At 42.9% G+C, this 13288-nt stretch overlaps 1 protein-coding gene across 5 annotated transcripts in view; it reads left to right on the top strand.

Moving 5' to 3' along the window:
- The window catches only part of ASTN2 (astrotactin 2), an 836425-nt gene that overhangs the window by 683003 nt on the left and 140134 nt on the right, over window positions 1–13288 (top strand). For all 5 annotated transcript variants that reach the window (XM_033122811.1, XM_033122810.1, XM_033122808.1 and 2 more), the window contains 2 exons: window positions 7227–7360; window positions 8819–8967. In XM_033122811.1, the coding sequence (XP_032978702.1) occupies window positions 7227–7360; window positions 8819–8967 (283 nt within the window). The remainder of the gene's footprint in view (window positions 1–7226; window positions 7361–8818; window positions 8968–13288) is intronic.

Below are 13288 nucleotides of genomic sequence, written 5' to 3'. Positions count from 1 at the left end.
GAGTAATACACGTAAAGCATTTAGAACAGTGCCTGGCTTGTAGTAAGCACTCAACCAATGGTAAGCGCTGTTACTAATATCCTCTAGTTAGTGAGAACATTGTTCGTGAAGGGAGTGGCTGAGACAATGCGCTTCAGGCCTAAGGACCTGAACGTATTCAGTCCTTGTTCTCCCACTTTTTAGCTGGGCGACTTTGAATGGGCTATTTTCAGTCTCCGAACCTCAGTTTCCACATCTGTAAAATGGTGACGGTATCAGCAGAATCTTCCCCATAAGGCTATTGGCAGGATTGAATGAGCTAATGTGTACCAAGCACACTCTCAGTACATGTTATTATGTGTGTTTCCTGTCCAACAGTAGAACACATTAGGGGCTTGAAGCCAGGTCCAAAAGTAGTTGGCCTATGCAGTGAATGTCAGCTGATATCAAAATCTCGGTTTATTTTCTGCCTGATTCTTGTGGTGTATACTTGGGCAAGCCCCTTTCCCTCTTCGGGCCTTTTAGTCTGTGAACTTGGGGGCGGGGGGCAGTATCACCTTTCAGGACTCTTGCAGATCTGAAATGCCAGGGGCCTGTGCTAATTATACATTTATGTACTTCAGAGCCCTCCAGCTCCTGGGATGTGCATGAGCTTGAGATTTTGACTTCCCTTTGCTCAGCTGCTCCTCAGTTGCTGCGTCCTCCAAGCAATCTTTCAGGATTGTTCAGAGGTTAATTACCTGCTGTTCCAGTTATTTATTGCTATGTAATCCCCCAAATCCCAAATCCATTAAAACAACAGCGATTATTTTATTATTCTCTCTAATCATCCTGGGGAGTGACTAGACTGAACGAGGCGGTTCTTTCTCAGCTCTCTCATGTGGTTGCCGTCAGCCGGTAGCTATGGCTGGAGCCATCTCAAAGGCTTCCCCGCTCACATGTCTGGCAGATGACCCAGCTGTTGGCTGGGATCTCAGCTGGGTCTGTTGGCTGGAATACCTACATGTGGCCTCTCCATGTGTCCTGGACTTCCTCACAGCATGGTGCTTGGGTTTGAAGAGCAACATCCCAACAGACATGTGGGAGCTGCCAGTGTCTTAAGGCTTGGACCCAGAAATTGAAGTGATAGCACTTCTTTTGGTCAAGCCATCACAGAGCCCAGACTCAAGGGGACGGAGCCTAGATCCTACCTCACGATGAGGGAAATGTCAAAGATATTTAGCGTTATGTTTTAAAGCCACCGTACTTCCCTTTCTGCTCTGTTTGGGAATCAGAAAACTTAAGTCAATTAACATTATCTGCTTCTCTTTCCACGTGTGTTCTTACACACACTGCGCAATCATGCAGGCGTTGATTTGTAACAAAATGGGCAGTTAATCTCCTCACTATCAGGGTACATGGGCATTTCTTATTTCACTCCCAAAGGATGGGGGCTCCAGCCGCTGGTCTCTAGCTCCTGGTAGCTGGCATGTCCTGCAGCCACTCGTATGGGGGGTGCTGATGCCTGAATGGTCGATGGCCCAGCTAGGGTCTCTCCCACAGGTCTAGGCTGGACTAGAAACCACTATTTCTGCTTTTGCGCAAGCACTGCTATCAGTTCTCACGCTCACCAATCCTGGTCCCTCTTGACCAATCAAACACGTGCTCAGCATGGGCTCAGGAATTAGTCTCCCTACAAAGCTGTCAACCACTGTCCCGTCCTCCCATCTCTCTCTAGAACCCTGGGAGCTTCTTATTTGAGACCTTCAAGCACTTCTAGCTTCAACACTGTCAACTTATCACTGTCCCCTGACCAGTGATCTCAAATGTCTTCATAAAGCAGTCTACACGCGTCCCCCGTCCCGAACCCCATTTCAATGGCTTCAAGGGAATTTTGTCTTTTTATGGTGGCCAATTGCACTTCTGTCATCAATTTTGCTGGAAGAGAAAAACAACAGCAAGTATACACGTTTGATCCGTGGTGGCACATCCTATTACATATCTTTGGAATTTAACACATATTTTGGGGACCCTACTCTATATCACCTCTTTTTCTTTGAGCTGGGGACACAAATATGAATCCGTATATTACTTTGGTCTGGAGGAGTTCACAGTATGATAAGAAAGACACATCAACAAGCAAATTGCAAGGAAATGTGAAAGGTGTAAAAATGGAATGAGGAAGGAAAGACAACATCTCCCAAAAGTGGCTGGGTCTTGGTTGGACGAAAAGCTTCCTGGAGTTCAGCAAAGAGACATAAGTGGGGAACAGGCATTTTAGACCAAAGGCAGAGCATGGGGAAAGGTTTGGTAGGAAACAATGCACTACTGTAGGAAGATGGTATGTCCTGGATCCTAGGGTGGGGACAATGGGTACAAGACAGGAGACTGAGCCATGGGCTAAACAACAGAGAACTTTGAAAGTCAAGTTAAGAATCAGAGGTGTGAACCAGAAGGTGGTGGGACTTTTGAAAGGATCTGAGCAAGGGAGTGGAATAAGCAGTGATATTTTAGAAAGCTGGAGGAGGATATTCCGGAAAAGGTGGCATTGAGCTGGAAGCCAGTCCAGAGGCCTTCGGCTAGTGACAACTGCCTAGAGAAGAGACAGGACTAACCTGCACGCGGGCGACAGCAGTGGGACCAGAACAGAGAAGTTGCTATTTAGACATGTTACGAGGTAAAAGGAGGAGCCCACGTTGACCCTCAGTTGTTCAGCTGGAGGAACCAAATTGATGGGATACTGTTTAAGGACATGATAGATACATGTGATGTTGGGGAAGAGGGTCACACACACGCGTGCACACACACACACACACACACACAGTTTCTTTTTTTTAATTTTATTTTTTAATTTATTGGGGTGACAATTGTCAGCAAAATTACATAGATTTCAGGTGTGCAATTCTGTATCAGAGTTTCTTTTTTCTTATCATTTCTATATTGGTTTGTTTCATTCGGCATTCCATGTGAACTTTTCATTCAATTCAACCAATAGTGAATGTTTTATGTTACCTGCTAGGGATTATATTAGGCGCTGAAAGGGAGCCCGGGGGTAAAAAGGTCATAATTATTTTGTCTCTAGAATTATTTTGTCTCTAGGCCTTGTCCCCTCCCCAATTGCTGTGGGCTGGGTATCCACACGACCAATCTTATTAATACCCGTGGGGATAACAAAATCCATTGAGCTTTGAATGAAGACGGCAGGCCATCATTTCGGTCATACGGACCAGCACCATCTCAGTGTCAAAAATAGCAGATCATGTGGCAGCCCCTGCGTAAACTTTTTAGTGTAAAAGATGCAGTTATTGTAAGTATAGAGTATGGGGTTTACTTCGTGGGCTTAGTGATAGTCTGTATAGATGGCCTCGAGGAGCTTAATCAAACACTGAATGTTTACTCACAGTTGAAGATTCCGAAGATGTTGTCAAAATGTCTAGTGCTGGCAGGCCCCCTTCCTTTGTATCCCTACAGCCTTCTGTGCGTATTACTTCATAGCACTTGAACCATATGAACTGTAGTTGTGTTTGTCTTCACCATGAAGCTATGAGCCCTTTGAAGTTAGCGACTGGGTCTAGTCCCTCTCCAGTCTTAGCATCTAGACGGCACATGGTTTGGAGTGAATGTTTATTGAACTTAATTAAACCTTCAAAAATATATCTTCTGTGTCCTTATTTTGCAGATGGAGAAATTGAGACTTACAGAGAGGAATAACTTATGCAAGGTCAAATATGAAAGGAACAATAGAGTGAAAAATAAATTCTACTTGATTGCTTCACATTTTTGTGGCTGTGTTCTCCTCCTGCCCAGTCTGGTTTGCTAGCTAATTAGCCAGAAGTTGGAAGCATTTACAAGTAGTGGAAATGCAAACCTTTGTTATGAAAACCAATGGCCATGCAAATGTAGCTCTTAGCCCTTGTATTAAGTACAGGATTTGTTTCTTAAGTCCCTTCACTTACTTAAAAGCCAGGAGCCAACAATGCTTCCAGTGTAAAGTTTCATTTCCCTCTGAGAACACACACAGACACACACACAAACAACACATAAGCACGTGATTTAGGCAGAGCAGCTGAAAAGGATGTTTTGGATGAAATCTTGGCATTTATTGTTCCTGGGCGACCTGGGAAAGTCAGAGGTGCCAGGATTCAGATGGACTCCAGTTTGCATTCCCACTTCTCCTTGCTCATCTATGAATGGGTATCAGACAGCTATCTCAAAGGATAATTTTGAAGAGTAAAGGGAGGAATGGAGTCATTTCCTCACAAAGTTGCTTTGTCACCTTGGACCAGCCAAGTAGTCTTTTTGAGCCACTGTATCTGCATCTGTAAAAATGAATCCAATTAGACGATTTACAGAGCGTCTTGAAGCTGGCACATTCTGTGATTCTCCTTCCCTGAGATCCAATTGGATTTGGATGGAGTGTTGCAAGGACCGAAGACGTAAGGAAACAGTGATCCTATACTGACAAGTGCAGGCCTCTGCTGCCTTGCTAGGGTTCCTTTTTTGACGTTGGCCTTCTATCAGAGTGTGTTTGTACTCGCTGCAGGGTTTGCCTGGCCAGTGTACCAGTCCCCATTCATTTCCTTGGGGTTTGGGAAAGAGCCAGTGGATGTGGAGACTCACAGACAGGATTTCTTCCCAAGAGCTGGTTGGATGGTGAAACTCACAAAGTCCTGAAAGATTTTTCTGTTTTGTTTTCCACAAGCTCAAGTAACTATCGATTACAACACGCACGTGTGCACGCGTGTGAACACACACGCACACACCGGCACTCAAAAACAAAAACACATACGCAAACAAAACATGATGTTCTCTGTCCTCCTGTACTGGAGTCCAAGGCAATCTCTTGCCATCTGTGTCACTTTCACCCATGGCCTTGGATTTCACCATTATAGTAATTAAGACTTTAGTGCTGGCTGGGGATGTTACAGAATCTTGAGCCATGAGCAATTGTGCACATTAATTTCAGGAAGAGGGAACCTGCAAATGGAGACAGAAAAAGGTCTCTCCGTCAGCATGACTTCATGCCATCCCATCTGGTTTCTGTCCTCATGAGAGCGCCCTCTCTGATGCTGCTAGAAGAACAAGCAGTTGTTCCCAGCACAGGTTCTGACTTGTAGCAGGAATAGTGCCATTACTATGTGCCAGACCCTGGCTCACATACTTTATATGCAAACATTGAGTGGGATATATTTATACTAAACTAAAAGTGGTGGTGTTTATCTGAAATTCAAATTTAGCTGGGCATTCTATTTTTATTTACTAGATCTGGCATTCGCTACCTGGGGTTAATCCTTTCCTCTGCATGATTAAATAGAAAAGATCAGAGTCTGGGAGTCGCAGAGGTCTGCGTTGGGATTCTGCTTCCACAATGTGCTTGCTGTGTGACCTTGGGGAAATCGCTCCATTGCTCTGATTCCTAGTTCTCTTACCTGTAAATGAGGACCACAATATCTCTATCTCAGGACTGTTGTGAGGATTACATTGTTTAATGCCCTTAAAGCACGTTATGCTGTGTAATTAGGTGCTTCATGAACATTAGCTTTTATCATAATTCTTTGTTATTTCTTTGGGTCGCTACTCTTAATTCAGGAGCCATTAGATCATTTGTTCATACCCTAGGACAGGATATGGCTGAGAACATATGGCAGAAATAATTGCAGCCTCCTCATCAGCCCTGGGAGAAATATGATGGAGGCTTACATCATAGTATTCCTGTACACACCTTCTCCTTCTACATTTGTGTCCTGGGAAGCTCAGGAGGCAGACCCCAGACCCACTGTATACAAACATGCTGTACTTGAGGCTTTGGAACAATGTGAGATGGAAAGAGTGGCACCTGGGTAATCAGATGTCCTTGGTTAGAGGAAGGGTGAAGCTTTTATTTAAAAAGTGCAGAGAAAAAAAAGGAAAATGAAAAAGAAAGAAAGCACACAGAGACTGTTTACCTGTCAAAGGTGTAAGAGAACAACATTCTCTGGAAGCCCTGAGTTTTATAAAGAGCTGTCAAACATTCTGAGTCCCCAGTGCCTTGAAATGCCACTGTGAATGGAGTGGCTAACGCATGAAGCACGACTGAGCCTGAACCTGCTGACCAGTGTTTCAATGTCCATTCACGTTTTCAATGAACGTTGACTGAATAACTGTGTTCATTCCAATGAGAACACTAATTTGAATAAGGCGTGGCTTGTGCCCTTGGTGGGATCAGGATGTGTTGGGTGAGACAGGTAAGGGAATGTAATAGCAGGTGTGGTCTAGTGTGTTATGATGTCCAGAAGAGGAGCATGGTCCCACGGCTGAAAAATGTCAAGTTAGGGTTCACAGAGAAAGGGATGTTTCATTTGAGACCCAGAGAATGAATTGGAGTACAAGGGAAATGTGTGTGGGTGTGCGTGTGCATGTGTGCATGCAGTGGGGTGTGGGGTGAGGAAGGGTATTCCAGCAGCGAGAAAATAATGCTAAAAATAAAAAAGGCTGTGAAGCACATTGCAATGGAACACTGATCGTCATTTAGAACAAGGGTCAGTAAACTACGACGCTCCGGCCAAATTTAGCCTGCTGCTGTCTTTGTAAATAAAGATTTATTGGAACGCAATCATGCCCATTTATTTAAAATATTGCTTACGTGGCTTTCATGCTACAAAGACAGAATTAAGTAATTGCGGAAGAGACTACCGAGCCACAAAGCCAAAATAATTAGTGTCTGGCCCTTTGCAGACACGATTTGATGTCTTCTGATTTAGAGCACACTTTACGTAAGCAGGAATTCACAGGAAGATGGATGGTAGCATGCAAAGGAAAGTCAGAGGAGTGGGGAGAGATGGGCCTGGGGAGGTGGTCAGGAGCTAGAGCACGGAGTTTAGACTTTATCCTGAGGGCCGTGGGGAGCCTCGGAAGGTTTCTAAGCAGGGAGGTGAGATGGTCAGACTTCTATACAAGCAGGGCAGCGAGCTGTTCAAGAAGAGAGGGTCTGAATTCAGACTGCCTTGGGTTGGATTCCCAGCTCTTTCACTTCCTAGCTTTGAACTTCAGGCAAGTTACTTACCTCCCATGTTCTTCAGCTTTCCAGTTTGGAGATGGGAAATGATAGTAACGGTAATTAGAAAGCTCCATATCTGTTGTGTGGGGTGGTGGAGATGAAACAAGCTACATGCAGTGCTAAGGAGAGGCGCTCTTAAGCGCGGGTTGGCTGCTTTCATGGCCACCGGCATCTTCGCTTTCAATCTCTTCACCACTGTCATCATCGTTTCTTCTGTCCTTCTTTATTACAGGCCTTCAGGAGTGCACTGATGAGCTCCTACTGGTGCTCAGGGAAAGGGGACGTGATCGATGACTGGTGCAGGTGTGACCTCAGAGCCTTCGATGCCAGTGGGCTCCCCAACTGCAGCCCTCTCCCACAGCCGGTGTACGTATGTATGGCCCCTCCTCCTTTGGCCACCTCTTCCCATGGACTCCCACTCTCGTTCTGCCAGTCAAGGCCAGGACTTGCTTCTGTTCCAGGGCACCTCCTGAGATCCCCGAGGTCTCTGGGGCCTGCCTCATTCTTTGAGAAAGAAGGGAGCTTTGGCAGAACAGAAGCTGGCTCAGGGGTAGACACTGGTATTGCAGTGTGTGCTATTTTAATGATGTCACTTGGTCCATCATTACTTCCTTCACTCATCCATTCAGCAAAGGTTTACTGGGCACTGACTACGGCTTTGTCAGTCCCTGGGCTGGACATTGCGGCTACTGAGAGAAAGGAAGAGTAGAACCTTTTTTAGAAAACTTCATTTTATTCCTTAATTCCAAAAATAATGTTTGAGCCCCTGCTGTGTGTCAGACGCTGGGGAGTTCATCAGTGAAGAAGACAGGCATAGGCTGTACACTTAGAGTGCCGACTGTTTAGTGAGGGGGACAGATGGCAAAGCAAAAACCAGGAAAATAAGAGAGAGGTTTTAAAACTTCAGGAACAAAATCATGAAAGCAAACAAGAAGTGCTAATGGAGAGAACAGTATGGGGGTGCTTTAGTTAGAAGGGAGGGAGAGAGTCAGGGAAGCCTGTCTGAAGAGCCTTGGATTACAGCCAGAGTTCATGAAGCAACAATCACGTTTCAGGAAAAGGAAGAGCACATGTGGAAGACCTCACACAGGAAATCCACCATTTGAGGAAGTAAAGGAAGGTCATCTTGAGTGGAGGAGTGTGAGTAAGAGGGAGAATGGTGTAAGGAGCACAGGCGAGCTGCACAGGCGCCAGTACTGGGAAACCAGAGAGCCCTGTATGAGGGGCGCAAATCCCACTGTCAGTCAGGTCGTCCTAAAAGAGGTAGTGCGGTGTAGTGGGAGGACAGAAAGAAACTGGGCTGGGGACAAGCAAAGTTACCCGGCATCATGGTTCTATATGACTGTGCAAATCATTTCCCTTTTCTGGGCCTTACCTTTCCCATCTGTCAAAGGGGGAGATTGCACTTTCCGCTCTCTAAGGACCCTTCCAGTTCTAACCTTCAATCATTCTGTTATTTTCTTCTTTATTTTTTTCCTTTATGAAATGATTCCCCAGGATTCCTGCTCTCTGTGAGGGAGTATTGATTTAAGGATATGAAAGTCGACTGATATATTGGGGGATTGGAGAGAATGGCAGAGAGGTTGAAAGGGACTGTGTGTGAAGACACTGTCTGTTGAATTGACAAGGAGGCATCACTGAAAACATCGCTTAAATAAAATGGAAAGCTAATCAACTTTCTGTGGGCACATACTGTGTGCATGGATTAGTTTACCGGATTCCACATTGATCCATTTTTTACAGACTCTTTTTTTGGCGGGGGGGTGGTGGCAGGCAGCCACTACTGGCTGGCAGACAAACAACCTTCCCTGTCACCCCCTCTAGGCTACGACTGTCCCCAACAGTGGAGCCCTCCAGCACCGTGGTGTCCTTGGAGTGGGTAGATGTTCAGCCGGCTATTGGGACCAAGGTCTCTGACTATATTCTGCAGCACAAGAAAGTGGATGAGTACACAGATACGGACCTGTACACAGGTGAGTAGGAAGCCCATGGTTTCCTCTTCGGTTGGGATAGTGTGACGGAGGACGGATTTTCTAATGCCTTTGGGGACTTGGGGAAGTATTGGGAGGTTTCTCTGTTTAGTGATTGTTCCCTGGCGCCCACACTTGTGTGCTTTTTTGTATGATTTTCAGCAGGGAAAGACAGTAAATTGTAGTTGGCAAGAAGTTCTGATTCTCTGAGTTGGATCCTCACAGTCATATATAAAAGGGTTAGTTCATTCAGAAGAGTATTTGACCTTTTCTATAAATATAGTATCTCTGGGACTGAGATAAAGAAATTCAAGGAACTGCCTTTTCTGGTGGGATGTACTGAGATAGTTGTCGCCAGCGCTGGGGAAGAGGTATTTGGCAACGATTCAGGCATGCAGGAGAAGATGAGAACATGGCTCTTGAGAGTGCTACATTTCGTTATAACTCAGAATACCCTCTGAGTTCTTCTTAAATGTCTGACACAGCCAAGAAGCTATAGCATCCTGGAGGTTGGGTCTGCCAGGCCAGGTCTGGCTCTAAGGCAGGCTGGGAGCCTGGGGCCTTGGGAACCGGCCTTGAGGTTGGAGCCATGGGGCCATGCCTGGTACTAGGGTAGGTCAAAAGCTTGGATCTGTCGTAGTCAGCCTGGTACTGGGCCCAGCCAGGAGCCTGAGTTTCCAGGGACTGATTGGGAGACTGGGCCATAGGGGCCACCTGGTGCTGTGGGAGCTGGTAGGCGCAAGAGTGGGTCAGGGGCCTGAGTTCTTGGGAGCCCACTGGGAACCTGGTGCCATGGAAGCTACTGGGGCTTCAAGACCGATAGGGTCCCTAGAGCCAGCAGTCACTGGAGCCAGCCGGGCCGAGGTTCCCAGGAGTCTGTACCATGTAGGAGCCATCTGTAGCCATGGGAGTTGGCTGGAGCTGGGGTGAGGCTGCTCTGGGGTCTTCAGTAAAGTTTGGTGCTCACTTCTCTCTCTTTCTCCAGGAGGGCTTCTCTCTATGCACTGGGCTGCCTAGGTTTGGGGGTGGAGTTATGGGAGCAATGTGAATCTATCTTTCCTACCCTCCTCAATGCATCTTCTCCTATTTTTGCACTTTATCCAGGTGCTATAACCCTTCACCTAGAAACCTTAGTTCTTGTGTAGGTATTTTTGGGCATAGATAGTGGTTCAGATTGATTTTTCGGAGGCATGGTGGGATGGTTGGAGGGGGTGGCGGGTGGGGATGAATACTAGAAACGCCTATGCCGCCATTTTGCTAATACCACCCTCTGAGTGATTACCAACCTTGTGTTATGCTCAAATAAGTGAATCCCAGAGAGATACGTGGTTTTTCCAAATTCCCACAACCAGTGCACGGTTGAGCCATGCTTTACAGCCAGGTCTGTCTTACTCCCAGCACACTGCTCTTTCTTTACGTAACATCATACTTGACGGTGAAAGACCGAATGCCAGCTTGCTGAGAGGTTTTTGTTTTGTTTTGTTTTCATTAGAACTGTTTATTGCATTTTCTGTGTGTCCATTGACATGATCGTATGGTGTATATTTCTTAGTTTGTTGATATGGTAAATTCCATTGATGGATTTTCAGAGGATGAAGCAACCTCACGTTCCTGGAATAAGTGAATCCTACACGGTCCTGATGCATTACCTGTTTTATATATTGTTGGAGTTGGAGTGTTAAAGTGTTGTGAAGAATTTTTTTCACCTCTGTTCATGAAGGATTAGTTTTCTTGTAATGCTATTTTTCTGTTTAGCTATCCGAATATTTCTGGTCTCACAACATGAATTGCAAAATACTTCCTCCTTTTCAGTTTTCTGAAAGAGTTTGGTTAGAATTAGTAGTATTTCTTCCTTGGTTGCTTCGTGGAATTCACCAATGAAGTACAGATGCGCCTTGACTTCTGATGGATCGTAGGTTGAAAATAGCCTAAGTTGAAAATGCATTTAATCCACCTAACCTACTGAACACCATAGTGTGGCCCTGCCCACCTTGAACATGCTCAGGGCACTCACATTAGCCTCCAGTTGAACAAAATCATTTAATACAAAGCATATTTTATAATAAAATATTGAGTATCTCGTGTAACTTATTGTGCATATCGCTTTCGCAATATTGTAAAGTTGAAAAATCGTAAATCGAACCATCGTAAATGGGGAGCCATCTGTAATCTGGGCTTGGAGCTTTTCTTATAAAGTGGTTTTAACTACTAATTTAATTCCCTAATAGACATAGGGCTATTTGGGTTATCTGTTGCTTCTTGACTGATCTTTGATTTCAAGGAATGCGTCCATTTCATATAAGTAAGGCACAAAATTTACTGGCAAAAAGTTGTTCATGACATTCTATTACAGAATTTATAGCGCTATCACTCTCACATTCTTGATATTGATAATTTGCCTCATCTCTCTTTTTCTGATCAATCTGGGTTATGTAATTTATTTATATTCCCAAAGATTCAGCTTTGGTTTCATCTAGTTTTGGTATTGTTTTCGATTTCATTGATTTTTTTTAAAACTTTAAAAATTTATTTTAAGTGTATTTTTCCAGGACCCATCAGATCCAAGTCAAGTAGTTTCAATCTAGTTGTGGAAGGCACAGCTCACACTGGCCAATGTGGGGATCAAACCAGCAACCTTGCTGTTAATCGCACTGCGCTCTAACCAAAGGAGCTAACCCACCGCCCCATATTTTATTGATCTTTGCTATTTCTTTTCTTTGGCTTACTTGGGATTTGCTTTGCTTCTCTTTTTTTCTGGATTTTTAAGGTGGTAACTGAGGTTATTGATTTGAGATTTTTCTTGTAATACAGGCATTCCCTCTAACTACTGCTTTTGTGGCTTGCACAGATTTTAGTAAATTGTATTTTCATTTTTTATTCAGTTTAAAATATTTCCTAATATTCTTTTTGTTTTCTTCTTTGACCTGTGAGTTCTTTAGAAACCTGTTACTTAGTTTCTAAATATTTGAGGATTTTCCAGTATCATTCTGTTATTGATTTTTAATTTGATTCCACTATATCAGGAAACATACTTTTTATGAGTTTAATCATTTTAAATTTATTGAGACTGGTTTATGGACCAGAATATGGTCTATTACTGTGTTCAGTGTCTACTTTAAAATAATGTGTATTCTTTTATTTATGGATGGGGTGTTTTATAAATAAATGCCAATTTGATCAAATTTGTTGATTGCATTAAGTCTTCTAAACCTTTCTGATTATTTGTCTTCTTATTGTATCAATAATTGAGAGAATGGTATTGAAACCTCCGACTATAATTTTGGATTATTTATTTCTTCTTATAGTTCTATCAGTTTTTACTTTGTGTATTTTGAAGCTCTGTTATTAAATGCATAAACATTTAGAATGGTTATATCCTCTTGATGAATTGATCCCTTTTTCATTTTGAAATGGCCGTCTGTACTCCTGTGAAATGACCATCTGTACTCCAAACAAATCTATTTTGTTTGATATTAATATAATTACTCCATCTTTCTTCTGACTAGTGTTAGAATGGTCTACCATTTCCCATTCTTTTACATTATTTGTGACTTTATATTTAAAATGTGTTTCTTGTAGACTGCATATAATTGGATTTTTTTTACTTCTTTTTTTTAATTCAATCTGATAGTGTTACCCTTAAATTGCAGGTGTTTAGACCATTTATATTTAATGTGATATTGTTGTGGTAAGGTTTGTTTACCATCTTGCTCTTCTTTTTCTATTCTCCCATCTATCTTTGTTCCCTTTCTTTCTTTCTTTTTTTTTTTTTTTTTTTTTGGATTGAGTGTTTTTATGGTTTCATTTATCACCTTTGTTGATGTATTAGCTATACCTCTCTTATGTTGTTTTAGTGGTTACTTTATTGTTACTTTAGTGGTTACGTATGCATATTTAACAGATCACAGTGTACTTTCAAGTGCTATTATTATACAACTTTATACACAGTATAGCAACCTTATAATAGTATACTCTTATTTCTTCCCCAAGCTTTTATACTGTATTGTCATACATTTTACTCATATACATAAGTTCCATAATTCATTGTTGTAATTTTTCCTTAAATAGTAAAATATCTTTCAAAGATATTTAAATAATAAGAAGAATAATTTTATATATTTAATGATGTACTTATCCTTTTTGGTGCTCTTCATTCTTTCGCATACATCCATATGTTTATATGGTTTCATTGCCCTTCTGCCTGAAGGATGTCTTTTACTATTTCTTATATTTCAGGTCTGTTAGTGATTAATTATTTCTGATTTTACCTTTGTAAGCTATTATTACTGGATACAGAATTCTAAATTGACAGGTTAAGAAAAAT

Source organism: Rhinolophus ferrumequinum, chromosome 12 (genome assembly GCF_004115265.2).
Source record: "Rhinolophus ferrumequinum isolate MPI-CBG mRhiFer1 chromosome 12, mRhiFer1_v1.p, whole genome shotgun sequence".
Classification (NCBI taxonomy): domain Eukaryota; kingdom Metazoa; phylum Chordata; class Mammalia; order Chiroptera; family Rhinolophidae; genus Rhinolophus; species Rhinolophus ferrumequinum.
The sequence above is the reverse complement of the archived record's forward strand: the minus strand, read 5'-3'. Positions and strand labels throughout refer to the sequence as shown.